A 27,990-nucleotide genomic window follows, 5' to 3' on the forward strand; every position below is an offset into this window, starting at 1 on the left:
GCTGTTCTTTGTCTTCCTTAATGGAACAGGCGGTCTGAACTGTGCTGTAGCCTAGTGCAGGACACAATATGGCCTAGATGATGCTGTTAACATAAAATCTTTTTTCCTTCCTGCCTACCCACCTCAATTGCAAAAAAGCGCTGGCGACCTCAGCAGTCACCTCATGCCTGGTTAGTAAGGGCCCTGAATGGCTGGACATCTTCCAGGATAGTGGAGCAGGGATGTTGGAGAAAGCATGGCTCCCAGGGCATTAGTTAGGCAACCATCCACCTATTTCTCCCATTCCGTCTTCCTTTGTTCTCCTTTCCCCTGTGACCACGATGGACTTCCGTTCACCCTGGAATCCTTCCCCCCAAATGACTATAAGGGGGTAGCAGCACTATCAAATAAAATAGCCCAGCTGTAGAGAAGGGGCAAGTAGGGGTAATGAGACCTGTCCTTAGAAGCTGGTCTTGATCCAAATGGCTGCTTGTATTTGGCCAGGGGTGGGGGGAGTGTTCTTTGCATTTTTTGGGGGGGGGAAATGTGAACCATTCCTTAAAATTTACAGCTACCTTTTTCCCTGGCATGCTAGCATCTTAGCAGCTGGTTATGCTGAAAGCAACTTGCCCAAGACTGTTCAGTGAGGTTCATACCTGAGCAGGGATGAATTTGAAGATGGGCTTCCCACCTCAGAGACTATCTTCCTAACTCATAGGTCACTCTGAACTCCCTCTCCCTCCTCCCCATCACTACCTCAAGCCATTTCCCCTGATGATTAGCCCATCAATGGATGTTGCTTCTATACATTCTTTTGTGTCTGTGGGGAAGTAGTTGCCACCTTTTCTTATGAGCATCCTTCAGTTCCCAAACCCTGTGGGTTCTTGTTGCTTTATTTCTAGTATAATGTGAGAAGCTCGGAAAAAATGCAGGCTATTTCTGCTTGAAAACTCAGAAATAGCAACTCTGTGTAGATGAGATTTGCAGTAGTTGAGAGGCGCTTACAGCTCTGTGTGACACTTTCCATCAGTGTTATGCCTATGTATTACGTAATACACCCCGTCCCCCATCACTTCTTTATCATTCTTTGTTGCAACCTCTTGCAGCAGCCTGTAGTGTTCAACAGGAACCTCCTACCCCAGACACAGGCCCCCCAGAAGGCGGTGACCCATCAAATCCCACCACCATAACAACAGTAGCCAGGTAAGATTGGTAGGTGTGGCCTATGACATAACTGGCTGTCCATTCCTCTGAAGGGATGGGCAACACATTTTTAAGGTGAATACGTACACTAATATCAACAAACTCCCGCAAAATTAGCCTGGTATATTGGAAACACAATGACGTAGCCATCTATTCACTAATAATAAATAATAGGCAAAAAAACCTTGAGGTTTAAGAATGTACCTATAGCTCACAGATATTTCTATCAAACTTTAAAAAGCAGGGAAATTGGGCAGCTAGAGTGAATGCACCAGGGGAGCAGGAGACATGAACTCCTCTCTGAGATATTGTACTGCCCTACAAATTTGTCAAAATGCAAACACAATTTGGGTTGGTCTTTCACAGTCCAATCTTCTTGCTGTGTAGCTTGGAAGAATTTGGCAACATGTGCCTCTGAGCATATGGGGAGTGGTGGCAACACCTGCAATCAGCCCAAATAATAGAAAGAAGACATAGAATCATAGAGTTGGAAAGGGCCTATAAGGCCATCAAGTCCAACCCCCTGCTCAATGCAGGAATCCAAATCAAAGCATTCCCAACAGATGGCTGTCTAGCTGGCCTGTGAAAGACCAACCCAAATTGTGTTTGCATTTTGACAAATTTGTAGGGCAGTACAATATCTCAGAGAGGAGGTCAGGTCTCCTGCTCCCCTGGTGCATTCACTATAGCTGCCCAATTTCCCTGCTTTTTAAAGTTAGATAGAAATTCCTGTGGGCTATAGATATGTTCTTAAACCACAAAGGTTTTTGCATATTAGTGAATTTCTCTCCTTTTTAATTTGGGAAGTAAGAAATGGGATCCTTTGCAAGTTTGCTGAGAATGGATGGGTCATTTGCATGCTTATTGAGTTCAGTGGGATTTACTGCCCTGCAATCATGCTTAGGATAGGTGAAACTGAACACAGGGGATGGGGAAGGGAGGGGAAGGGGGGGAGGGGAGGAAGAAGAGCAGGTTTGATCATTTGCATGCTTATTGAGTTCAGTGGGATTTATTCCCATGCAATCATACTTGAGATAGGTAAAACTGACCATGGGAGGGAGGGAGGGGGGAGGGGAGGAAGAGGGGGGAGGGGGAAGGAGGGGATTAGAAGGGGGGAGGGAGGGGCAAAGGAAGGGTGAAGGAAGGGGCCAGAGGGAGGGTGCATCTGATTATCTGTATACTTTTCGAGTTCAGTGGGATTTATTTCTGTGCAATCATGTTTAGGATAGGTGAAACTGACCTGGGGGAGGAGCAGTAAGGGGAGGGGGAGGGGAGGAGATTGGATGGGTGGGCACTGGGCAGAGTGGAAGCCCCTTCCCTTTCCGAAAGGAAAACATTGTGAACAATATCATTGCTTTTCAGCGTTTCCCCTACCTTTTTCATCTACATGCAGGCACATGTAGCCTCCCACCCAAATTTAAACCAAAGCTGTCCCTTGCCACATTCACACCAGACTGTTATTTCACTTTAGGCAATCATGGCTTCTCCCAAAGAATCCTGGGAAGTGTAGTTAGTGAAGGGTGCTGAGAGTTGCTAGGAGATGCCCTGTTCCCCTCACAGACCTTCAATCAGAGCAGCTGACCGTTAAACCATTATGGCCACTGGAGCTTTGTCAGGGGAATAGGAGTCTTCTCCCAATACCCTTCACAAACTACATTTCTTTAGATTCTTTGGGGGAAGCCATGATGTCTCAAGTAAAATAAAGGTCTGGTGTGGGTGTGGTCCCCTAATTAGCCAAGCCAAGCAGCTGTGAGTCTGGCTTTGAGAACACTGACAGTTGGTTCTTACTGTGCATGCCCAACTTTATCATTGAGTTCAAGGTAAAATTTCTTAAATTAATTAAAAATCAGCCAGGGATTTTTTTAAACTTTTAAACTGCAGAAGATGAAGGTCAGAGTATGGGGCAAGGCCAGTAATAGGATTACAGGTACTCAGTGAACACGGCTGATTTTTAATGAATTTCAACAAATACTACTTCCAAAAAACAAAAGAGAAACTAACTTATAAGCCCAGGTTTGGGTGGCATGGCAAGCTTCCCTAGCAGCGTGGCAGGAGTAGGAGATTTCAGCAATGTCCACCAGCATGCTGCTCATTCACATTAAACCATGCTTAAATTTTTTTAATGTAATATGGAAACCAGGTCACTGTGACGGATCTGGGAGCTTGGCCCTTTTTATGTGGGTGGTTCTGAAAGCTTCCCTTTTCAAGCAGATTTTTTGTAACTGGAATTGGGAAGTGGGGGACAGGAAGCGTCTTGTTTATATTGGCTCTTAATTTTATCTTGTTCCCTCCTCTGTTGTGTGTATCTGCGCTGTTACAGCACATATTTAAAGAGCAGCACTGGCATAAAGGAAAAATTGCCTCTTCTCTGGCTTGGGGAGCAGAGGTTGTTGGCACCTTGTCAGTGTCCTTGATTTTGTAATACTTAATTCTCTTTCATTAGGAGTTGCTGGGCACCTTTAACATTCGTGGGAGAAACATAGCCTATTGAGCAACAAGCACTTTACTAGTCATAGATATAGAGGAACACATAGATTGAAAGAATGGTGTGTGCACGTCATACCTAATCTGATGTGCATTTATAATATTTGTGTGGCATGACCAAGCCAGAGATGGGGGGAAACTGGTCATTCCTGCTTCATAACCAATTGCATGCGTTTCTTCCTTCTCCCTTCCCCTTCCCCCGGCCTTGTCTCAACAGCACAGTAGAAACTCCCCCATCTACCTCTGATTCCGCCCAACCTCTCCAGGGGACAACAGAGACTCCACAACCTGAGCACAGCTCCCAACAGACAGAAGAGCAGCAGCAACCGGCAGCCAGGTGAGGAGCTGGGTATAGGTGAGGAATATGGTCTGGTGGATATCGTGGAAGACGTCTGCCTTTGAACTGATTATCTCTTTGCAAGGTTGTAGGAGGAGTGATAGTTTTTGTGTTTTAAAATTTGTATATTTGTTTTTAATGTGTTTAATTGCTGTAAACTGCCCAGAGAGCATCTGCTATGGGACGGTATATAAATGTAATAAATAAATAAACAGCTAGGAACAGGACATGGGTGGGGATTTCTGGGAGTCCTTGGGTCACAGAATGGCCTGGGTTCTCCCACAGAACATCTCCTCTGTCTCTTCTCTGCAGTCGTACTGTTCCGATTTTATCTACTCCGTGTCTTTCAATGGCCCATAAGGAAGCAAGAACTGCTGTGCTAGGTCAGACTGCGCTGGGTCTGGTAGAGCTAGTTAGTCCCTCTTGCACATCCCCATAGCCTCTGTTTCTGTTTTTTTAATACATGCATACAATTTTTTACTGTCCTAACAAGGTATCTTGGCAGCTTAGAAGATACAAACAAAAACAAGCTAAAATAATCACAGTGACAATAAGAATATTATAAAGTATATCAAATAAAAGACAATATGCAGTCAGCAAAAGATCGCTTTAAGAAGCAAAGAGCAAAGGAACACAACTCTGCATTATTAATTAAATTAAAAATACAAAGTTACCAGAGCTATGTTACCTCTGAACAGAGGTTTTATTTCTAGCTAACGCTTTCCATGAAGCTATATAATCCTTTTTTTAAAAAACACCCGTCTTTCCTATTAATATATTGCCACATCTGTCCTTAAAGATAACAAATAAAAATATGTAATTAAATGCCAATATAAATGCTCAAATGGAGACATTGAAAAATAACAAATGTAAAGAGATTAGGTTAGGAAGAGTTAGAATATTTTTCAAGAGTTAATGTATATTGATATTGTGGAACTTGTTGCAATGATTTTATAAGAAGACTTAGATTCATAGAGAAACTATCTGTATATTATGTTTGTTTAGATCATGGGTGGGGAACCTTTATCAGCTCAAGAGCCACATTCCCTTGTAGGCAGCCTTCCCAGAGGACCACATACCAGTGATGTGTTGGGGCAGAGGCAAAAGTAGAGCAAGCGCTAATTTTACCTAAGTACAGCAGGCTTGTTTCTACACACACTCTCACATCTTACTGTATCCTTCATCTAGGCAAGCAAGAAGCCTTGTAGGATCTAGCCATGCAAACGCACTCAAGGAGGGTGCAAGCCAGGGCTAATAAAGGATGTTGTTGTTAATAATATCCGGCACCTTCCTCCAAAGGAGCCCAGATCAGCAAACATGTCAATGCGAAAACAATTCAATTAAAAGTTTAAAACTTTTTTAAAAAACCATTAAAATCTCCTAAAAGCAATCACCTGCTCTCAAATATTATGTCAGTAAGGGTGCAGTCCAAACCCAAGATTGTGCAAATGTAAAAAATGGTACTTGGCACAGAATTTAGCATTTTGGCTTTAACTGCCAAGTTTCTATCCCTTGAGACAGTGGAGATCTCTTTGAAAGTGTTTATGCAATGCCTGGTGGAGTCTCCAAGGCAAAAGGGGAAACCTCAGCAGGATTTCCAATAGCTGGACTTAGGTTCAGTGACCTGCAAAACTCTTCCTCTCCCCTCTTACTAGCTGAGGAAAAATACCTTATGCAATATATGAAAGCCTGCTTCCTGGTGCAGCATGTTCTTGTAAATGAAGCGTTTTACAGTACAGGAATTTTGTTTTGATTAGTGCAATTGGGCCCAGTCCTGGCCATCATCTCCTTTTTGCTGTTGTCAGCATATTCCCTCTTATTCCTCCCCCCCCATGTTTGCATCTTGCTGCTACCTGCTTTACAAACTTGGCTATGGTGACAAACTTTTTCTCTGCAACCATGAGTACTAGAAGCTTATTCTTGCTTTCTAATGTCAAAACAAGATTTTATTCTTCACAAGATGCCAAACTCCTGGATTGTGCAGTGCTTCTTCCCTCATGAAGAATACCCAGGTTCCTCCTTAACATGCCACATCAGCTATAGACAAAATAGTTAATATACTCTATTCTCCTATTCTCTGAAGCATTTTAAGTTAAATTGATTTACTTTTAAAAATGTTATTGTATTGGATTTTTGATTGTATTATTTAGTATGATTTTGTTATTTATTGTATTTTTTTATGCTATTTTATGTTCACCGCCCAGAGAGCTATTGCTAGTCGGGCGGTATATAAATCTAATAAATGAAATGAAATGAATGAAATGACTCTCTGCTTTTTTTCTCCCTCCCCAGATAAAGCCTCTCCGTGGGTCTCGTCACTGGGGAAGGCCCACAGCTGCTTGTTGGATCAAGTCCATTTTGCCAGGGATTGTCCCCATTACTTCCGGTGCCTTCACCCCTGTGGGCAAGTGGGGGGCAGAAGAGAAAGCAGCAAGGGCAATGAAAGAGCCCAGCCTCTCTCCTTATCCCACCCCGAGCAACCACTGAAGAAATCAGGACCTGGTACTGATGAGCACCTGCGGGAGAAATGGATGTGCGTACAAGGGCAAAAGCATCTTCCTCCTTCTGGCACGTTGGTTGGCGAATCCCAAGAAGACTGCCCCCCCCCCAGGAATTGGGGAGGAAGGAGATATCTGTCTCTCCTCCTTTGACACAATGCCTCTTCCCCTGCAATTCCAAACCTCCCCCTCTCAATATGCATACATACACAGTGCTGCACTGATGAGCAAACCTTGTCTATTTTGATGCAATTAAATTTGATGCTTATATCGTATTGGAGGTCTTCTAATGGGGTGACACCGAACAGAGCAGGGAGAAAACAGTCAAGCAACAATGTCTTTCTCAGCCATTTGTGTGGGCTCCTCCACCATCTGACAGCCACACCTGCAAGCACAATTCTGCCACATCTTCCCTTTTCCCCTCCCTTTGACCCCCTGGCCATCTGTCTCCAAATTTGGTCACGGTGGCAGGTGGCATTAGCATAGCACAGGGTAAAAAGGATCAGGAGTTTGCTTCAGAAGGTCCTGATGGACTTTGCTGAGGACCGCTGCCTTGAGCCATGGGGTTGGGAAGAGCAGTGAAGGATGTGGGATTGTGCGATAGGTGCCAGGTCCATATGAAATGTCCTTTCCATGTTGGGATGAAATAATGATAGTTTTGCATCTTGCATGCACCCAGTCCTCCATTTGAAGCTAATATCCAAGAGAGAGCAGAGGGGTGTCTTGGAGAGGAAGGCAGAGCAAGCCTTGCTTGTCTCCTGCATGAAAACAGTTGCTTCTCACCCTCAGGATTGCCCCTGCCACCTGGTGGTCTTCAACCAATATACTCAGTGAGGTTTTTTAAGAGTGGGTCATGTCTCCACCCCTGTGAAATCAGGAATGACCCTTCCAAACGTTTCCATCATTTGATTGTCCCTGCCCTCAACATATGTTCACTAGCTCACTGGGATTTAAGCTTGAGCTCATCCTGTTCTCCCAGTGGATTCTGCCTTCCCCATCCACTTTTTCCAGTGCTGTTTGTTTTGTTGTCACTATTAAAGAGCTCAGTAGGAAGTCCACCACCTGTCTCACAGATCCAAGCAACAGCTACATTGGCATTGGGGGGGAGAAGTATGCTAGTCTGTCACGGCATCCTCCCTCTCATGACAATTGTTTTTGGAAAGGGCGTGGGAGGAGGGTAGTTACCTTTCTGTCAGTGGTATGTACCAGTTGGTCCTGGAAACGATCCCTAGCATTAAGTGGCACGTCTGTGATTTGGGAAACTGCACCAATGGGAATGGCAGGGAGTTTGGCAGTTCTGCATCAGTTAATATTGACAGGCTTGTCCTCCAATTTCAGCATTGCTGATAATGGGGACCAACTGCACTTTAACAGATAAGATTTGATGGCTAAATTTTGGCCTGCTCACTCTCTTCAACTGCAGAAAGTATGCCAAACCCTGGATCAAAATACTGAATTCTTTTCCCTCAAGGGCCATCAGAAATGGGGAGGACTTCCATCTCTGGGGTTATGTTGTAAAAAGAAGAGGAATTCATTACACAGGCCTGCAGTACAGCCTAGAAATGTACCCTTGGACCCCTGTATATCCCCCCTGCATCCCTGAATCTGAGTTGTGTGGGGTTGTGTTTCTTTAAAACTCAAAACCCAATTTTCCTGATTCTTCAGAGTTCTGGCACTCTCGAGTCCTCCATTCATCATACACAAGACTGAAATGACTCCAGTAGAGTGCCCAGGGAGCCTGTCTTGCAGCCTCACTTCTCTGTAATACTTTCTCCAAAGAGAATTCCCCCTGCCCTGGCTGTCTGCAAAAAGTTACTGTCCCTTGAAGGCCAAGGAGCTCTCATGCCCTGCCCTCCTGTTCTTAACCCCACCAGATCGACTCCTCTCTTGGGGCTTCTAGAAACAGAATTCTCCACCAAAGGTCCCAGAATTACTGCTTTTTCTCTTCTTCTGGCCTCCCACCCAGCTCCTGACATGTTTTGGACTTTCTTTAGCTCTTTTTTATAGTGTTTAAAGAAAAAATCACTGCCTCATCCTTGCCTCTGACTACAGGATCAGGACTAGAGCATTGCAAAGGTTCAGCCAAGAATGCCTTGAGATTTGGAGGGTACGTAATACCAGTGCCTGTGGGTCTTGGTGCGTGTGCGGGGGAGAGGGTGGCAAGAAAATCTAATACCAAGGTTTGTTGAGGTTAGCTTTGGAACATCGTGGGTGGTAGGAAGAGAAGTCACAGTGGGGGATATTTCCCTTGCATAAGACTAAAACACTCTTCACTCCACCTCTTTACTTCCAGGTGGTCAGTAAACTTGTACTCCCTCCTGTCTCTCCCTTTCCTCTTCCCCACCCCAATATAAGTGGCAATATTTCTTGAAGCTCTTAAACCACAAAGGACAGAAGTGGCCTTTCGCATTCTCTGCGTCATGCCATGTCAGTAATTTTTTTTCTTTTTCCCTGTGTGTATGTGTGTGTTCTGTTTGAATAAAGAGATTCTATGGCCGTAATAGACTTGGCTCTGTGTGTGTTTCCTGTACAACAATATTTCCTTAACTGCCTCCTCCCCACCCACTTTCTTTGGAGCTTCTAATTCTTCGTTGTTCCTAGGCTGCCTTTACATACATTGCAGAAAGTGATGGCAGAGTCCTCATGTGGTAGAGTCGACTGTACCACTTACATCAGAAGCTACCTTATATGGTGTCAGACTATTGGTCCATATAGCTCAGTATTGCCTACACCAGCCTTCCCTCAACTTGGTGCCCTCCAAATGTTTTGGACTACAACTCCCATTAGCCCCAGCCAGCATGGAGGGCACCAGGTACACTGACTGGTAGTTGTTCCCCGAGATTTCAGAAAGGGGACCTTTCCAGTCCTACCTGGATATGCTGGAGATTAAAGCTGAGACCTTCTGCAAGCCAAGCAGATGCCCCACCACTGAGCTGTGACCTTTCTTCAGACACCAGGTGGCAGATCCCAATTTCAGATGCTTCCTTACGCAAATAACTCCCTGCTAGTAGAGAAGTAAGTATAGCAAGGAGGAGCAGGATGGGCTAGGAACTTCCTAATGTGTTAGCTTTTTATTTCTGGGAACTTACAGCAAAGGGATTAAAAAAAATAGCACCCCTTTCCTTTAATCTGAAGTGATCGAGTCCACTCTACCAACACATATAGAATGAGGCCAGATCTACACGTCATCTCATCTCTGCTGCAAGAGCCGTGGTCTTGGAGGAAGGCGGTGGCATTACCAAGAAAAAAAGGGGTGGGAATTGCATGCCGGAGGTTTGAATCAACAGCAGAGAAAACCAGGAGCCTGCCACAATTCCCTGGACATCCAGGAGAAGCTGGCGCCTTCCATTGGACTTGTAGCATAAAGAACATAAACTGCCTTGTACCAAGTGGGGCCATCTAGCTCGGTATTGCCTATGCAGACTGACAGTGGTTCTCCAGGATTTCAAACTGGGTCTTTCCCACCAACAACCTGGAAATGCCAGGGGCGGTCTGGATGTGGTCTACCCCTTGAGCTACAGCCTTTCTTCTCTTGACATGGTTTTAAGGGAGGGGAGAGATACACTCAAGAGTTCCTGCCCTGCCTTTAACAGAAGAGCAGCTCTTGGAAGTAAAGAACCCTGCAAAGCTCATAAGGTCTAGCACTAGTAAGGTAAAAGAAGATCCATCCAGAACAACACATCCAATGAAGAATAAAAGCAGGATGAAAAATGCATGTGAACAACCAATGAGGGACAATTGCCTTCCTGTAGTGAGCTTGTTGCTCCTAGTCTCCATTCAGCCCAAGTAAGCGTGTCAAATTTGCATATTAACTCTAATGCTGTTGGAAATGTTTTTACTGAAATACGGCAATTTCCAAATCAGTTACTGAACTGTCCAGATAGATTACTGCACCCGCAATGGTTTTGGAGGAAAAACAGCAGAGTCTTGTTGCACTTTTAAAGACTAATAAATATATTATGGCTTTCATGGACTTAGGGTCTACACAAAATGAATTGGTATTTAACTTTTCTGCAAGAAGGTACTGATAGAGATTTTTGCTGTTGTGTTGAGCTGCTTTGAGCACATCTATATGGAAAAGCAGCATACAAATAGAAAAACAAAACACAAAGTATTTTCTCAGCATGTATAATCTGATGTCTTTTAAGCAAAAATAAACTTCCCCTTGGCCAAGAGTTATGTAACTTCAACATTGTAACAACATATTCGTTTGTGTTGAAAATTGTTTGGAAAATTGCATAGAAACCCACCCTGGGTATCTTTATTTTATAATACATGGAGAAATCTTAACCAACTGAAGTTGTAATAATTCTCTGGATTGATTTTTCTTTTACAGAATGGTGGTATTAAAAAATCACTGATATTTCAGTCTAGGAATACTCGTATCACCCTGTTGAGGAACCCTGTGGGTCTTACTTTTGTTAAATAGATCTTCTACCTTCATGGGTAAATATTTGTAATTTTTTGTCAATTCTGGGATGAAATGGGGGGAGGAAGGGAATGGGAACAGGGACGGTATATTAAAAGGTTTAGAACAATCATCTTAATTTATAGTGATGCAGTCAAGGCAAGACAAAATGATGTAGTTTCACTGGGCTACGTCTTGTTTAACCACAGTTTATTAACAGTGCAGTCCTATACCTGTCTACTCTGAACTCCACAGGAGTTATTTCAGGGTACCTTACACCCAGGTAGGGATGTGCTAGAATTTTGCCTAATTTGGATTTGGTACCAAATTTTCCATTAAATTGTTTATTCTCTATTGTTGCAGATCAGATGAAATGATTTTCCATTGTTATTTTTGAAAACAGATTTTTTTTAATATCGGTATTAAGATCAATATTTTTATTGATATTTCCTTTAGAATTATCAGTATTTCCTTTAAAATTATAGATGTTAATATCAATTTTTTTGTGAGGAGAAAAAAACAGTAGCTAGCAGACAAAATGAACTTGAATCGACACTGGCCTGTTTGGTCAATTGAATGCTTTCAAACTAGCACCAGCCAACAGATCTCATACTTATCCCCAGGTAAGTGGGTATAGAGTTGAGTATTAAAGTTTATTTCTGATGAGGAGGTGATTAGGGCAGAGAGGGCAGATCCAAATATTGCTCTTGCAAAAGTATTCTTGAAAATAGTAGGATGGCATTTATTAATGTAGAGGATTTATATCCGGCCTTCAGCTTAAGCAAATTCACAAGGTGGCTGACAAAAATGATTAAAAAGTTAAACAATACACACACACACAAATAATAATAATACAAGTGTCCTAAAATAGCATCTAGAAATAACAGTAAAACAACTAAAATCACAAAGCAATAGTTGATTTGAGCGGGCAGACAAAAACAGCTTAAGAGTCCTAAGTAGGCACTGACCATGTAGTCCTGGAAGCCATTCCATAAATGAGGCCCCACCACAGAAAAGGGTTTGACTCTGATGGTCCCCTTCTATACTTTGAAGATGAGGCATTCGCACACAAGGGGCCTCCAAAAAATTCATAAAGTTTTACCTCCTTTCCTGCAAGAAGCTCAAGGTGACATACATGGTTGTCTTCCTCTCCCTTCTATCCTGAGATCAAACCTGTGAGGTAAATTAGATGTTTGTTAGTGGTCCAAGGTTACCTCGTCACCTTCACAGCTACATAGGTATTTCAAGTGTAAGCTCCCCAGCCTAATCTAATTCTCTAATCATGCTGAAGATGCCCATGTTGTGAGTAAATGCCACATCAGAAGGAACAGGCAAAGATACTGAGCCATTATTCTTCATAAGTATTTACTTAATGAGAAACTTTAAAATCAGAAGCAGTCCAGCTCATGGACTTGCAGCAATGCCTTCTCTGAGGAACCAGGTCAAAGAAATAAAATTCCATGACCTGTTACTTTGAGAGAGGATTGGGTAAAGTGGCTCTCTTATGCAGAAGCAAACTAGAGCAGATCTCTGAAAATAATCCAGAAAGATATAAACTGTAGTAATTAGGTATTGTGTTATGCTAACCTGTAAAGCAGAGGCCTCCTTTGAAATTTGGGGAAGGGCTTGGTTCACTTGATCTTTCACCATCCAGAGGTTCCATATGTTTGACCTACCCCACCCATATATATTAAAATTTCGCCAATTTAATGTGCAGTCCTATAGGTCTACTCAGAAGTAAGCCATATTAAGTCCACTCAGCTTACTTTCAGGCATCCTATATCCACTAACCTAGTAATGAACACTGTTGGAATCAATAGGATTTACTTCTGAGTAATAGTGCAAATCTATACATGTCTAGTTACTTGAAGCATTAAATGAGAGGATAGCTGGACAAGAGTTCTTATGGCTGGATCGTGCTACAGGTGGTGGGCTAATTATAAGACGACACCTTTGCAAAGTCATCCCACTAAAATAAAAATCAGACACCACAAGTTGATTCTGCAAGTCAACGGACCAAGGAATTTGACTACTGCACATAATTTCATATTGGCCATGACCTAAAAAAAAACAAAAAACTGGGCTAGTGGTTGAATCTAGATAAATTTAGGCTGTGATCCTAACCCCACTTACTCCCACGTAAGTGGGATTACAATTGTTGCCAGTCATGTTTTGAGTAGACCCAATGAAACAACCCATTGATTTCAATGTGTTTGCTCTAACTGTGACTTAACAGCACAATCCATACCTACACAGAAGCAAATTCCATTAAATTCAGTGGGGGTTAGGATTGTGGCCTAAGTTGGGATCCAACCCTAAAGGTCAGTACTGTCAAAGATTGACCCCCAGGGGTCCCTTGACCTCAGCACCCCAACGGGGTTATTTGCTTCTGAGAACAGTCCTAATTCCCTTGGGCCACTGCTTCCCAAGCAAACTCTCCCTTTTCCTGGATTAGTTTTATAGTAGAACTGCCACCACCCCTCTTTTTAGTTCCCTACCATGAGGAAGGGGACCTGAGAGTACTAATTGAGATCCTAGAGCAGACCTATTGTTACTCCTTCTGCTCTAGAGCATTAACCCACATTAAAGATCAAGGACTGAATTTAGAGTCCTTAGCCCCAAGCAATACACACCAGTAATAAAAGGGTAGTTTATTTAAAAGAAAAGAAAGGTATATACAAAAAGAGAGCAGCATCTGTTTCCTTAAAAGCTAGTTGCCCTCAACTGGGCTAACAAGAGATACATTGGCATAACAATAGTGAGAGATTCAAACAGACAAAAGAAAACAACAAACCTCTGCATAACCTAGCTAGGTCGCTTGCTTCAGTAATGTCTGGTTCCCAAACGGCATTGTCAGGCAGGTCCACATAACTGGAATTAGGAAACGGGAACGGGAACAAATAACTGAAGGATCACCCTTCATTTTTATGGGATTTAGCTGGCAACAGGGAGGGGGCCAATTAGCCATCCCAGGCGCCCCTTCCATAATCACCTCCTTTGAAGATAAGGGGGGTTTAAATGTTTAAGCTTTTAATTTTTAGGATTTTGATTATGTCTATATGGAATGTACTTGTGTTTGGTTGTAAGTTGCCCAGAGTGGCAGATTAACCTCTGCCAGATGGGCGTCTAACAAATCTCATAAATAAATAAATAAATAAATAAATAAAGGGGGTGGCACAGTCCCACCCAGGGGTCCTGATCTGCAATACCCACTCTCCCTGACTTTGATCTCAGGAAGCAGATAAGAGATAACAAATAAGGTTCAGTTGCATCTTCTTGACATTTGCAAATTGCCTCTCTGGCACTGAAACCTTGGACTTCTCCAGCAGAGTGTCCCAGGGATCAACAAGCTCCCAGAATTCCCTCTGGTTGAACCATTTTAGCTTGACCAACTTTAACTCAAAGTTAGCTATCCTTGACAAGTACAGCTACACCACTTCTTGAACCAGCAGAAAGTGTATAGAAGCTCAAAGAAAGAGAAGGACTGACCCAATGTACATCTGAGAGTTTTAAATCAAGGGAGGAGAAACTGTGGACCTCTAGGTGTTGGACTCCAGCCCATCAGTCCCAGTCAGCATGGCCAATAGTTAGGGATGATGAGTTAAAGTTCAGCAATATTTGGAAGGCATTAGATAGTGGAAGGCTGTCCTAGGCATTTGGGGTGTGTGGAAATGGCAGCCATCACAAAATACAGGGAGGGGCTGTACACGCCTACACAGGTAGATGCCATCCCCCCCCCCCAATCTGGGGAAATAAACCAGTTGCTGCTGCCAGTCAAAGGTTAAGCCCAAATTCATGAATGAGTTAATGACAAATGAGACAAGAAAAACAAACCTATTCATTACTCATAGTGCTTGTTTCATAATTTATTAAAGTGGAACTCAATTTGGTACAATTTTTCATTCATCATAAAACTAATGCACCCCGCCCTGTTAAATATTGGAAGCACAGAACCTTAAAAGTGCCTCACCCTGTTTTAAGTGATCTGTCTGGTTTTGTCAGGCACCTTCACTGTAATTTGTTTTATTTATATTCCAGCGACAACTTCAAAGGGACTATACTGACAGTACATGGGAAAGCCTTGATTTTCAAAGAGAGGTTTCTTTTATCTTATTAAATGTTCTGCGGGCTCAATGTGTGAATGGTTTCAAAAAGCAGTGAAGGGGTTGTTTTGGAGAAATTAGGTCTACGTTTTAGACGTGATTCTCCCAGGAAATCTATGAACCATGGTATTGCATAGAAGCCTCATTGAGTTCAATAATACTTAACTCCCATGTGAGTATAGGATCACAGCTTTAATTATGCAATCTAAACAAACCTTAACAAAATTAAAATGCAGTTTAGAAATTCCTTAATGTAAAAGGTCCAGAAGAGCTACATCATCAGTACAAGTCTATCTGCTTTAAAGAGAACATCTAGATTAGTATCTTCTCCTGTGCAAAATTTTCAAGGCACAAGAATCTGGGTGTGACCATCAGGCCTTGACAATAGACTAGAGTAGGCATTTTTGTTGTGCAAGTGAACCATTGGGAAGGACTGAAGCTCAGTGGCAGAACACTTGCCTGGCATGCAGAAGATCTCAAGTTAAATTCTCAGCATCTCCAGGAAGGGCTGTGAAAAGCATCTGCCCAAAATCCTGGAGAACCATTGCCAGTCCGGTAGATGGACCAGCGGTCTTGACTCAGTATAAAGCACCTTCCTATGTTCCTGTTTTAGAGTGTATGTTCCTCAAGGGGACAGAGGTCTGTTGTCTTGCATTTTTGTTTCCAGTGCTGTAGAGCAAGGGCAGCCAATGTGGTACTCTCCAGATGGACTCCCAACTCCCACAATATTTTAGTGTTGATCATGTTGGCTGATGCTGATGGGCAGTGGCAGCTGGTGGCTCCATGTCAAAGTGGCAGTGGAATCCACTCTGGGTTTTAGTTCAAACTTTCAAGGAGCTGTCCAAGGTGTTGGTTAACCCTTCTGATAGAGCGCTATGCCCACTGCTGGCCTCGTATAAAGACATTTTATTTTCAGTATTTATATACCAATAAAAGTTATCTGAGTCATTTTGAAGGGAAAAACAAGGTCGTAACTGTTGCTATAGAATATTATACAGCCACGAGAGTGGCTGTATACTACAGTCAGTGTGGATTTTTCACATTCCTGAATGTTAAATTGAAAATACCCCCATGCCATTCTGCTGCTTTCCATAAGTTCATTTCAAAACAAAACCTTACAAAATTTATAGTCCTCAACTCAAACACTTGCTTAACAACCCTCTCAATTTTCATGGCGATACACAAAACAGTCAGAGAGAATCAAGAGTTCAAAGTGTAAAAAGAGGGGGGGAAACCCAGAACCCTTTTGGACTTTTTTCTCTGAGTTCTCATAATCTGTTGAAATTCATTAAAAATCAGCCGTGTTCACAGAGTACCTGTAATCCTAATACTGACCTTGCCCCATACTCTGACCTTCATCTTCTGCAGTTTAAAAGTTAAAAAAAATCCCTGGCTGATTTTTAATTAATTTAACAAATTTTGGCTGGAACCCTATGATAACGTCGGGCATGCAAAGTAAGAACCAACTGTCAGTGTTCTAAAAGCCAGACTCACAGCTGCTGGGATTGGCCAGACTGGTTTAACAGTCAGCCACTCTGATTGAAGGTCTGTGAGGGGAGCGTCTCCTAGCAACTCTCAGCACCCTTCACTAACTACCCAGGATTCTTTGAGAGAAGCCATGACTGTCCAAAGTGAAATAAAGGCCTGGTGTGGATGCTCAGAGGCACATGTTATCAAATTCTTCCAAGCTACACAGGAAGTGGATTGGACTGTGAAAGACCAACCCAAATTGTGTTTGCATTTTAACAAATTTGTAGGGCAGTCCAATATCTCAGAGAGGAGATCAGTTCTCCTGCTCCCCTGGTGCATTCACTATAGCTGCCCAATTTCCCCGCTTTTTAAAGTTTGATAGAAATATCTGTGGGCTATAGGTATGTTTTTAAACCACAAGGTTTTTTGCCTATTAGTGATTACATGAAGTACTGTATTACCTAATATTGGGTGCTCTACCAGGAAGTGATGGTGGATGGTGGTGCTGCCTTTGGGCACTGGTTGGGCTATAGAGAGGATGTAGAGTCTCTCCTAGCTCTGCTGGAGTCAGATTCATTCTTGACAGCCTGGTACCAAGCAGGGATAGGATGACGGGTATTGATTGCTGTCTTATCAGCCCGGGCCCTTGTACCCTGGGAGAGATGAAAGTCCACATTCATGCAAGGTGTGGCAGTGACCAGCATCTGCTTTAAGATCAGGCTGTGTGTGTTACCAACACTAAGAAAGGCCATGGATATCCTGGAGGTAGATGCCCACTACAGGAGAAAGGTGGCAGCCAATGTAAGGGTCGGTCTGTGTAACTGTCGTAATGGAGGGAGGGGGAACTGAGGCACTGGTGGGGGGACAAGGCTCCTTCATAGTTATACGAGTCTACTAGAAACCCAGGGGAGGGGCCTTTAGCTCTGTGGTAGAGCACATGCTTTGCACGTCCAAGGTCCCAGGTTCAAACCCTGGCATCTTCAGGTGGGGCTGGAAAATGCCCCTTGCCTGGAACTATGGAGCACTTCTATCAGTCAGTATAGACAATGCTAAGCTAGATGGACTAACAGTCTTTTGCTCCCGTTCCCCTGAGCAATCGGTTGATGTCTTCTCCTCAGGTAACACAGGAGTTTTTTATTTCCTTTGCTGCATACTTCTCCTTCATGGAGAACCCAGGAGTCCTGGCTCCCTTTGTTTTTTAAACAGGACGAATCTGAACAAAACTCCTACTGCACTCAAAGCCTAGCTTTGCATGCAGGTTTATTCTAAGGTACTCATCTTTATGCAGAATCCAGTTATTCAAGCGCAACCCTATGTAACAGTGACAGCCCCAGGAAAAAATGGGGGGAGAGCACAGAAGGGGCAAAATATATTTCTAGATGGGCAAGCTGTGTCCCACATGTTAAGATCTCTGAAAGCAAAATAACAGTATATGTCATGCTAAAATTGCCATCCTAAACATATTTTTCTGAACTGTCCTATTGATTAATTTAGATAACATTCTTACATATGTGGCATGTATTAATCAAATTCAAATTACATTAACCAAGAAGGCTTTCAAAAAAGGTAGTCACTACATAAACAGGTTTCTGGTCCTGTCAAGACATTTGTTTGATATATATGAAAAGTGTGGAAGTTTGAGGATAGAAAATGACTTGTGTTCTGTGGGAAACAAAAGTTTAGCTACATATAATCTGAATAGGTTAGACTTTTCTTGTTAAAGTTTGTGTTAACTTATGTGCAAAGTGACAATGGTAAGAAGTGTGTAGAAAAGAGATGCTTGGTTTTAAAACTTACATATTTTTTTTACTGACTATGACATTACTGGTCTTGGTAAGCAACTGTGGAAACCTTTTAAGGCTGAAGTGTAAAGCGCATGCATGCCATCAACCAAGATGGTGGCGGAGGCATGAGCCCCTTAGGGAAGCCTTGGCTGGCATCTTGGTTGAAGGTAGGCATGCGTGCGCAGTGAGGCCAGCATTTACTGCTGCGGGAGCAGTAGGTGTGGGCAGGCGCTGTGGGCACAGGGCAGGCTGGTGTCCAAGGGCCCAGTCATGCCTGGTGCTGGCCCTGGGGAGGGAGTTGGAATCCATTTGACTATAAGGGCAGTTGTGCTGAATCAAGCCAAAGGTCCATCTAGTCCACATTCTCACTTCCCATTCTTTGTGGGAAGCCATAACTGTTTAAAGTAGAACAACAGTGGAATAAATGCATGTGTGAATGTGGCTTTGGTGACCCACAGCCTGTTGTAATGATAAGAGAAAAGGGAGGAATCAGATGCACTGCCTTGAGCTCCTGGAGAAAGAGAGTGTAAAAAAAAAGAGTAATGGATCTGAGGCTGTAAGCCACAGAGCTCCAAATCCTTACTATTTTTTTCATCCTGCCCTCCAAGGGGTTCAACGCAATGTACATGGTTCTTCCTTTTCCTTTCTCATCTCAACAACTCTGTGAGAAAGGTTAGTCAGAGATGGTGACTGTGGAAGCCTTACTTTCACTAATAGGATGCAGGGGTTGTGCCCCTTAAATATGTGCATGCTGTGCAGTGCAGAGGATTGGGTGCAGGGCTCCTGGTCTGCAGTGGAGCTGCCTGGAACCGAGGAGTGTAATATTGCCTTGCCGTTGGCCTCTAGTCAGCTCCCAAGTCACTCCACTTGAGTGGTTCCCTCCACACCACATGCTGCTCCCTTTCCCCCCTACCTTTCTTTTCAGCGCATTTTCTTCATTCTGCCACACCCAACCAAGGGTGTGGCTATTTGGGTCTCAGGGGGTCTTGGACCCCTTACCTTTTGGGGAGCAGGTTCCTAGCTGGGTCGCTATGTCTCCAGTGTCCTATAAGCCAATCAGCATAAAAGAGTAGTGTGTTAGCCACCGAGATGAGTCTTCTAAAATGCTTCCTTGACCTTTCCTGCTGATTGGAGCCTATCAGAATGAAAGGAGTTGGGTCAGCCACTTTCTCCACGTCATGCATAACAGTAGCAAACTTCAGCTTCATTTGGCTCACTACTAGGTTTTTCACTTTTCTTTTGTATAGCTTGGTTTTATTTATCTCGCTCTTCCATCAGCATGTTCAAGCTCCACCAAGTGATTGCAATGCAAAGCGATGCTAATGAACATAAATTCTATAATGATATCAGTTGATATCAGGCACTGATATTATCAAAATGAGTTGGCTTTGGGCTTTCTGCTGTTGATGTCGTTCCCTATTGGATTTTTTTTTAAAGCTATTTTCAAACTACGTTATGACAAACTCTAATGAGAAGATCAGTAACAGCTGATAAGCAACTCAGAAAGTTTGCCTCTCCCTAGTTAGATGTAGATGTACTGCCTTCAAGTCAATTCCAACTTATGGCGACCCTATGAATACGGTTTTCATGAGGCCGAGAGGCAATGACTGGCCCTAGGTCACCCAGTGAGCTTCATAGCTATGTGGGGATTTGAACCCTCGTCTCCCAGGTAGTAGTCCAACACCTTAGCCACTACACCACACTAGTTACCCTCTCTTAAAATATGCAGCCACTCAGGAGTGCTGGGTGTGTCATCATAGCCTAGGGTGTGCTTTCAGTTCATGCAGGGTGACTTCACAGAGCTGGCCAACCTTCTTCATGAATTGGGCCCTAAAACATGCCCCAGAATTCTTTGCAAAGTCAACATGGAAGCAATTTCTTGAGAATGAAAAGCACCAGTACCATAGGGCAGTAGCATCTGGCCTATATCCCAAAATGTTGTAGTGAGGTGGGTGGATGAGGAGCTAAGAGGGTGCGGAATCATTGAAGAACAAAAAGAACATACAAACCTCTGTATTTCTCTGATTAAGTCATACACAGAGCTAGGGATGTTGGAGAATTATGTGGATATGGGAAACGGGGCTGGAAGTTATGTGAGTGACTGTCTGCAAACAGGAATGGAAATCAGGGAGGCAAAAACAGTATTTGCTGTCATCCTTTCTTCTCCAGTCTGCACTCTGTTGTCATATTTTTTCTCCAGTATGTTACTGATGTTCTTCCCTCACCATTCAAATGAACATAAAAATAGTATAATTATGTTATTAAATTTGGCCATAGCAAACTGAATGATGTCTTTTGCTGAACCCAAACTGCAGCAGAATGGAAACGGTGCTGTACGTGATGGATACTGAATGGAACAGAAGACGATGCCTTTTTATATCAAAGGGTCTGAATCTGAGTATGGCTTAGTCAAATGCAATCTACAGAGGCCTAATTCATCTAAAGTTATTGAATTGTATTGAACATTAATGCAACATCTAATTTTGTAAGATTGAAATAGAAGGGCATAGCACTTTTCAGTTATTCCGGTCCCTTTGCACTTACTGGCTAGAATACAGGAAGGTGAGAGTAAGCTTATTTCTTAGTAAATGACTGAGTAGAACAAACGAGACCTGTCACAAAATGTTGTAATGTATTCTCACACACACCCATAGTCAGGGCCGGCCCTGCTATTAGGCTGAGTGAGGCAACCGCCCCAGATGGACAGTGCTAAAAGGCAGCAGCCCCCAGCTATTCCTCTTGAAACTGCCCCCCCCAGCCATCTGCTCTTTGGTCACATGGCCTGTCCTGGGGCCTCTAATCTGGCCTGCTGCCTCAAGCTCAATGGAAAATGCTAGCCTGTCACCCATGCTGAAGTAAGATTCGGCTGCTAATCCAGTTGGCTTCTGCAAGTGGAATGAATAAACCTGAATATGTGGAAAATGTTCCTTTATCCTTGGATAGCCCCGATTTGCTTCCAGTCTGATAGGCACTGGTCTCCTCAAATTTGTTGTTAGTAGGAATCATGCAGCCTGCATGAAAAGGTTTGAAGACTTGCTCTTGTTTTTAATGAAAGCTGAATATATTTAAGGAGGGGCCTAAAATCTTACCTCAGGGGAGTAAGCCGCCACAACTTTCCCACCTCACCCCCATGACTACAACCCTGTGTGGTAACCATGGCATTGCTTTAGGCCTCACTTTTTGCACACAACGGTTGATGCCCTCCCCATAAGGAAGCAGCAATGTTTAATCCTGAAGTCCCCAACATAGCATGTGTGGGCACCACGGCATTCTCAGACCTATCACCCCTTGGCACCCAACAAGGCCATCTGGCACTCCCAGTTTTTCAAAAACATGAAGGCTGTTGGCTTTTTTGTTGTTGCAGTTTGGTGAGTTTACTGCTTTTTCAGGGGAGGGGGTGCCTACTTTTTAACCTGTGTTTCATTTGTTTTTTGGGGGGTGGAGGTGTTTTGCCTGGGTGGAGTTTCTGAGCATCGCCCAGCTTTTTGTCTGTGAAGTGGAAAATTTGTGGTATCCACTACAGTTTCTTAGATCCCAAATATGGCCCTAGGCCCAAAAAGGTTGGGTGGTGGTGGCTTAGTCTCTGTCTCCCTGTCAACCCTGTCTTTTCATGTTGCATCCTTAGACAAGGAGCCTGCTCTATAAGCTGCTGCCTTTTATCCTCTTTTGCGCTTTGTACTTCATCCTCTGGCTTCCTGAGACCACCGTGCTGAGTGCTGTCGTCAAGTGCCTCCCAGTTCTTTCCCTGGCCGCCTTCGTGGCCTCCTACTCCTACAGTGTTGGCGTCTGGACACCGTACATCCGCCGCATTTTTCGAGGCCTGCTGTTCTCGGCAGTGGGGGACATCTGCTTGGTGTGGTCAGAACTTTTCTTTCTAGGTATGGGGTTTGAGGGACCTGGACAGAGCTGGGGAAGAACCCTGGGTTGTATTATGTTAACTATCTGTTTGTATGTTATTCTTTTACTATCATTATTTATCAGATTTCTTACCCACCCGTAACCCAGCGCAGGTCACAATTTAAAATTTAGTATTAAAACCAGTTTAAAACTAATTACGTTCACAGGAATGGAGTGGGCCCCGAAAGCACATATCTCCGGTGTCAAAGGACGGGGTAAAGAGGTGTGTCTTCAGCATACTACGGAAACTATACAATGAAAGTACCAGACGCATCACTGTGGGGAGGAAATTCCACAGCCTAGGAGCTGCCACAGGGAATGTCCTCTCCCAAGCCACAACCCCATGAACTTCTGAGGATGGTGGAACTACCAAGAGGTCCCCCTCTTCTGATCTTAACACCGGAGACGGTCTGTAGGGAAAGAGGAAGTCTTTTAAGAAGTTTGTCCTGAGCAGGATTTGGTAGTTTAGAGGAGAGATGGAAGGAGGAAGAGGAATGCTAAGGTTGTGATTGGATGTTTAAAGAATAACATCTCTTTAAGAATCATTAGAATCTATTTCTCATGGGAAAAGGGGGTAGATACAAAACCCAGGACTTGAGATTGTGGGTTGGAATTGGGGCCAAAATAGGAAAATTGTGTCCCTCCCTGCCCTGGTAGGATACCATGTCCAACAGCATTTCACAGATGAAAACCGAGACACACTTTTAACAACTTTATCTGTTGGCTATTTAAGGTTTAACCAGCAGCACCTGCAACAAAATGTTGCAGTGTATTACCACCCGTACCAGGAGTGCTCCTATTAGGATTTCAGCCATGTCCTCCTCTAGAATATTATAAGCTTTCAGAGGCTGAAGCAAGGCATTCCACGCCCTTCCATTTTTTGCGCAGCTGTGGCCTTATGTAATGTTACAAAAAACTAAGGCTTAGTGTGAAGATCAAGAGTGCTGGTGCGCAGAGAGAAAATCGCAACCACTTCACTTCTTCATCATAGCAAACCTTGGTCGCAGTTTGTTTTTTGCTTTTGGAGCAAGACAAACCACAAGCCTGGGTTCAGATGTAACACTAAGTCAAACCATGGCTTCACTCCCAGTAGCACAGCAGCATAAGTAGGGGGGAGCAAAGCTGCTGCAATTTTTTCCTCTGTGCACCAGCATGCTAGCTCGTTCGCACAAAACTGTAGGTTGGATTAGTGCCACGTATGAACTAGCCAGCAGCTGTTGAACATATTTAGTCTTCATTGGGCAATTTTTGGGGGGTTTACTCCCTTGGGTTTTTATTTTTTATTTATTTATTTACTTTTGCACATCTAAGGGTTCCCCTAAGCATGCTCACACCTCCTCCTTGTTTCTTAATGGCCTTGTTGTTTTGCTCTAACCTTACTGACGCACACCATTTGAGTTCACAGTGAAAGGGATTGATTCTATTACTTGCTCCACACTGCAGAAAATATATAATTGTGAGGACCAGTCCAAGACATTTTGCTGCCTGAGCCAAAGTACAAGATGGCAGTGATACCCCACACCCACCCACAAGGGCCTATAAGACTGACAGTGTCCTCTGTCATAGCTGCAGTCAGCAGGCTAATTTAGAGAGACAGGACAGTGTGTGGCATATCGAGATCTGTTCCCCAGCGCCATGCTATTGTTCCCTACCTCCTAACATCTACTGTCTCACTCTGCCTAATGGTAGGGCCGGCCATGATAATTGGCCTACGCTATTTATTTTTTAAAAATATATATCCTGCCATAGTTATCGAAGACAATCCATGGCAGCTAACAGTACAGTAGGGCCCCACTTTTCGGTGGCCCACTTTTCAGCGTTCCACTAATACGGTGGCTTTCAATTAGAGTAAGGCCCCACTCATACGGCGCTTCTTCTGCTTTTACTGTGTTTTTCAGGCATCGGGTGCCATTTTATTGACAGAGTTCTGCTTTGGGGTGGGTTTCGCTTTTAGGCGGGGGTCTGGAACGTAACTTGCCGTATGAATGGGGCCCTACTGTACAGTAAGCCACAGTAAAACAGTATAACAACAAATTAAAGCAACACTGGCAAAAGCAACAGGGACAACCAACAACAGCAGGAATTAAAATCATCACAAGAAACAAAGCAGTGTACATAAACACAGCTCAAATTTGAAAAAAATATGTGACCAGCAGTTTAAAATATACCTCGACTGCTGCAGTTGTATATAAAGGCAGACCAGTCTGCAAGTTTGGATTCATTTGTCTGCTCTGACATGTCAGATACCACCTCTCACCACATGAGGGCACCAGCAACACACACATCACAACTGCCACCATCGTTTCCTTTGGAAGGTCAAAAAGAAACTCCTGCATGTTGGATTGTAACTTTCGTTTGGGAAGATCTGGGGACATTTTTATTATGGGGCCTGTGCTGGCTGATGGTAGCGCATCAAATGGATATAAAAATCTAATTCATGTCCCAGGTAAATGGATGCATCAGATCTTAGGAAATCCTGACTTGAGGATTGACACGAAGTATGAAGTCAGTAGCAGATAGCACAGTGGATTGCCCCAGTTCCCTGGCCTCTCTCTGGCCAAGTCACTGCTGCATACTGGGACAGAGAAGGGAAGGAGGAGGCAGCAGCAAGGTCAGCACAGTGCCCATACACTGGCATATCCAACCCACTGCTGCCGCCACCAGTGTGCACCACAACAACCTCAGGGCCACCTCACCCCTCCTGCTCTTTGTCCTGGCCTGCAGCTGGAGAGAAGTCAGGTATGCAGTGCAGCTCCATCGCACCATCTGCGACGGCATGGAGGGCTCTTAGCATTCCACAATTCTTATTATGCAGTGGTAGAGCATCTGCTTTGAATGCAGAAGGTCCCAGGTTTGAACCCCAGCGTCTCCAGGTAAGGCTGGGAGAGATCCCTGTCCCAAGCCTTGCAGTCAGTGTGTAAACAGTGCTGAGCTACGTGAGACCAATGGGCTGACTCCATACTGAGACAAGTTTAAATCATTGTCATCATCATAGCAACTTCTAAAAAATGAAGTCTACAGGTGAGGCATGATTTAACTAAATTTGGAGGAGATTGAGGTGTGGGGCTTATGGATTTAATTAACTTCCCCCTACTTTTCTCCTATTATTTGAGACGTTACATCCATCCAGTCTAGTGTCCAGTGGGCAGACCAGATGTCTCTGGGAAGCCCATAAGCGGGACCTGAAGGAAAGAGGGGGCCCCCTCCCCACCACGGGCAGTCTTTTTGGCCATTGTGGCTAATCAGCACCGAGAAGCAGCTTTCCATATGCATGCTTTGCCCTAGCATATGCATTGCAAATTTCAGAGAAGTGCACATTTCAAAGAATGGCTACCTTTCCGTTTGTGTATTGTTTTGGAAAGTGTGAATTAGGTAGATTCCCCTTTAAATGTGAACTGAATTTAATTTCTCCCCTTTCCCTAGTGTTGAAGTCATGCTGTGTTGTCTGTCCAGTTTGTTTTTGTACAGTAGGGTCCCGCTTTACAGCGCTTCGCTAATACAGCGCTTCGCTAATACAGCGCTTCGCTAATACAGCACTTCGCTAATACAGCGGTCTCAGTTAGACGCAATTAGACTAAAGCCCCACTCATATGGTGCTTGTTCCACTTTTACGGCGGTTTTCAGGCATCACACGCCATTTTATTCAATGAGTTCCGCTTTACAGCAGTTTTCGCTTTACAGTAGGGGTCCGGAACGTGACCCGCTGTATGAGTGGGGCCCTACTGTACATGGTGTAGGATGCTCTCTGTACATCTTGTCCTTTACCTGAGGCAACAAAATGGCCTGGGCTGATGGCCATCATCCCATCTTGTGGAAGGGAATTCCACAGACTAATTATGCATTTCTTTCCCTTTTCCTTTTTTCCCCTTTGTTAAATTTGACACTTTGAAAAATGCATTGGGTGATCTCTCTCCTGAATCAGCAGCCTGCCAGTCAATTGCATTGGGTGCCCTGATTTCTAGAATTATGGGACAGGGAGGTGTGTGTGCAAGGAATCTCCCCACTTTCCCATACCATCCATTGTTCCTAATGTATAGGCCTCTTATGTCTCACACACACACACATCACACACATTAGTCATTTCTCTCTCTAGGCTGGGGGAAATAAACATTGTGGAATGAAATGCACTTGTAGAAAAATCCCCCTCAAGAGGCAGATTGGTTTGTCTAATCAGACTGTGCATCAAGATGGCAAGACGGTAACATTCATATGAAATACTCTGGACTTGTATTTAAGTACTAGCCTGGTAGCTATAGGCGAAAAGGAATAGCATTCAGGTGAGTGGGCTGGCTGGCAGAGGAGAGGTAGGAGTGCTCTGTTCCGCCTCTGCACTCAGGTCAGAAAGCAAGGAAAGGGCCAGAGGAGAGCAGCCCCCTTCTTCCATCCCCAGCATGGAAATGCAGCAAGCTGCTATAAGAGAGACAGAGCTCTGCCGCAGTCCCCATCAGGCCAGTAAGCCTTTTTTTTTTTTTGCAAGCCACTAACTTTTACAGGCTTATTTACAAGGCGGAAACACACACACTTTTCCCATGTTGCCTTTTTTCTTTTCAATTTTAATTCAGCAATCAAGCAATTGGTGGCGGGAACTGGGCCTGGGCCCCACAGGTTGACTAAAGCTACTTCGGGAGGGGGGGCACATCTTGCCAGTCAACAGTGTTTATTCCACCTTTCCACATAGGAGCTCAAGGTGACATACATAGTTCTTCCCTCTCTCCATATTAAGCAGTGCTTCCTAGATTCTCTGTTTTCATAGGTCACCCCTAGGGTTGCCAGGCCCGGCCTCCAAGAGGTCTTCTGTATCTTTAAAAGTTGTGCGGGGAGAAGGGAGAATTCCACCTTGTGGTTTTTCCCATTACAGTGTTGCAAGAACACCTGCACTTGGCTGACCTTCTCTTCTCCTAAAGATACATGATCAGTCTCAGGCCATGAACCTGGCAACCCTAGTCACCCTTCATGGAAGCACTTTTAGCCACATTTATTATCATTGTTATATTTATATCCCACCTTTCCTCCAAGGAGCTCAAGGTAGTGCATGTGGCTCTTTCTATATATATATATTATCCTGCCAGGTATGTTAGGCGAGAGACTGTGACTGGCCCAAGGTCACCCAGTGAGCTTCCAAGGCTGAGTGGGGATTTGAACCCTGGCTGGGGCCTCTTATCTCTGTGTGTATTTTTCCTCCCTTTGCAGGGGCAGCTGCCTTTGCTGTGTGCCATATCTCCTACATCTCAGCCTTTGGCCTGCGTCCCTTTCGGCCTCTCATCTTCCTCATGACTCTGGGGTCTATGGCTGCGATATACACCATCCTTCTGCTCCCCTGCTTGGAGGGCATCGATGTCCATGCTGTGGCAGCCTATATGGCCATAATCGGCAGCATGGCCTGGCGCGCAATGTCTCGTCCGGAACGTCAGCTGAGCTCTTTGGTTGGAGGCGTGATTTTCATAGTCTCGGATCTGTTTGTTGCCCTTAATCAGTTCTGCTCCACGGTGCCTCATGCCCGCATCCTGATCATGACCACCTACTTCGCTGCCCAGGTCTTGATTGCAGTGTCTGTGGCCTCTCATAAGATCTCCCAGAAAGAGAACTGAACACAGGAGTTGGGCTGTTGTCACATGGAACATTTTGTGCAGAGAGAAGACCACAAGAATCCTGCCTCTTGACTCCTTCGCTCTCAGGTTCAACTTGCCCTTCACTTCCCCCAAAGAAGCTAAGCAGCTCTGGCAGACAGGCACTTTTCTGGATTCCTTGCAGAGATCTTTCAGTTGTGCTTTATTCCAGACCATTCCAACAGCCACTCCGTATGCTGTGTCGCACCTACACACATATG

At 44.1% G+C, this 27,990-nt stretch overlaps 2 protein-coding genes across 6 annotated transcripts in view; both read left to right on the forward strand.

The window, feature by feature from the left end:
• PPP6R1 (protein phosphatase 6 regulatory subunit 1) overlaps positions 1-9,004 on the forward strand; it is a 59,248-nt gene extending 50,244 nt beyond the window's left edge. For 4 of the 5 annotated variants that reach the window (XM_061590113.1, XM_061590112.1, XM_061590109.1 and 1 more), the window contains 3 exons: positions 1,086-1,182; positions 3,884-4,003; positions 6,296-9,004. In XM_061590113.1, the coding sequence (XP_061446097.1) occupies positions 1,086-1,182; positions 3,884-4,003; positions 6,296-6,299 (221 nt within the window). In that variant the 3' untranslated portion in view covers positions 6,300-9,004. The remainder of the gene's footprint in view (positions 1-1,085; positions 1,183-3,883; positions 4,004-6,295) is intronic. The other variant, XM_061590111.1, reaches the window with a different exon arrangement.
• An 8,228-nt stretch (positions 9,005-17,232) lies between these two features.
• Positions 17,233-27,989, forward strand: TMEM86B (transmembrane protein 86B). The gene is made up of 3 exons (XM_061590414.1): positions 17,233-17,283; positions 21,892-22,144; positions 27,354-27,989. Exons 1-3 carry the CDS (start codon positions 17,233-17,235, stop codon positions 27,749-27,751), a joined length of 702 nt encoding a protein of 233 aa, XP_061446398.1. The 3' UTR covers positions 27,752-27,989.
• Position 27,990: the final 1 nt, after the last annotated feature.

The sequence above is a fragment of the Rhineura floridana genome, chromosome 11 (genome assembly GCF_030035675.1).
Source record: "Rhineura floridana isolate rRhiFlo1 chromosome 11, rRhiFlo1.hap2, whole genome shotgun sequence".
NCBI classification, from domain to species: Eukaryota; Metazoa; Chordata; class Lepidosauria; order Squamata; family Rhineuridae; genus Rhineura; species Rhineura floridana.

Coding starts and splice junctions, on each gene's coding strand:
- TMEM86B (XM_061590414.1), top strand. CDS start 17,233: ATGGATATCCTGGAGGTAGATGCCCACTACAGGAGAAAGGTGGCAGCC. Junction 17,284..21,891: donor GGAGAAAGGTGGCAGCCAAT/GTAAGGGTCGGT, acceptor TTGCATCCTTAG/ACAAGGAGCCTGCTCTATAA. Junction 22,145..27,353: donor GTCAGAACTTTTCTTTCTAG/GTATGGGGTTTG, acceptor CTCCCTTTGCAG/GGGCAGCTGCCTTTGCTGTG.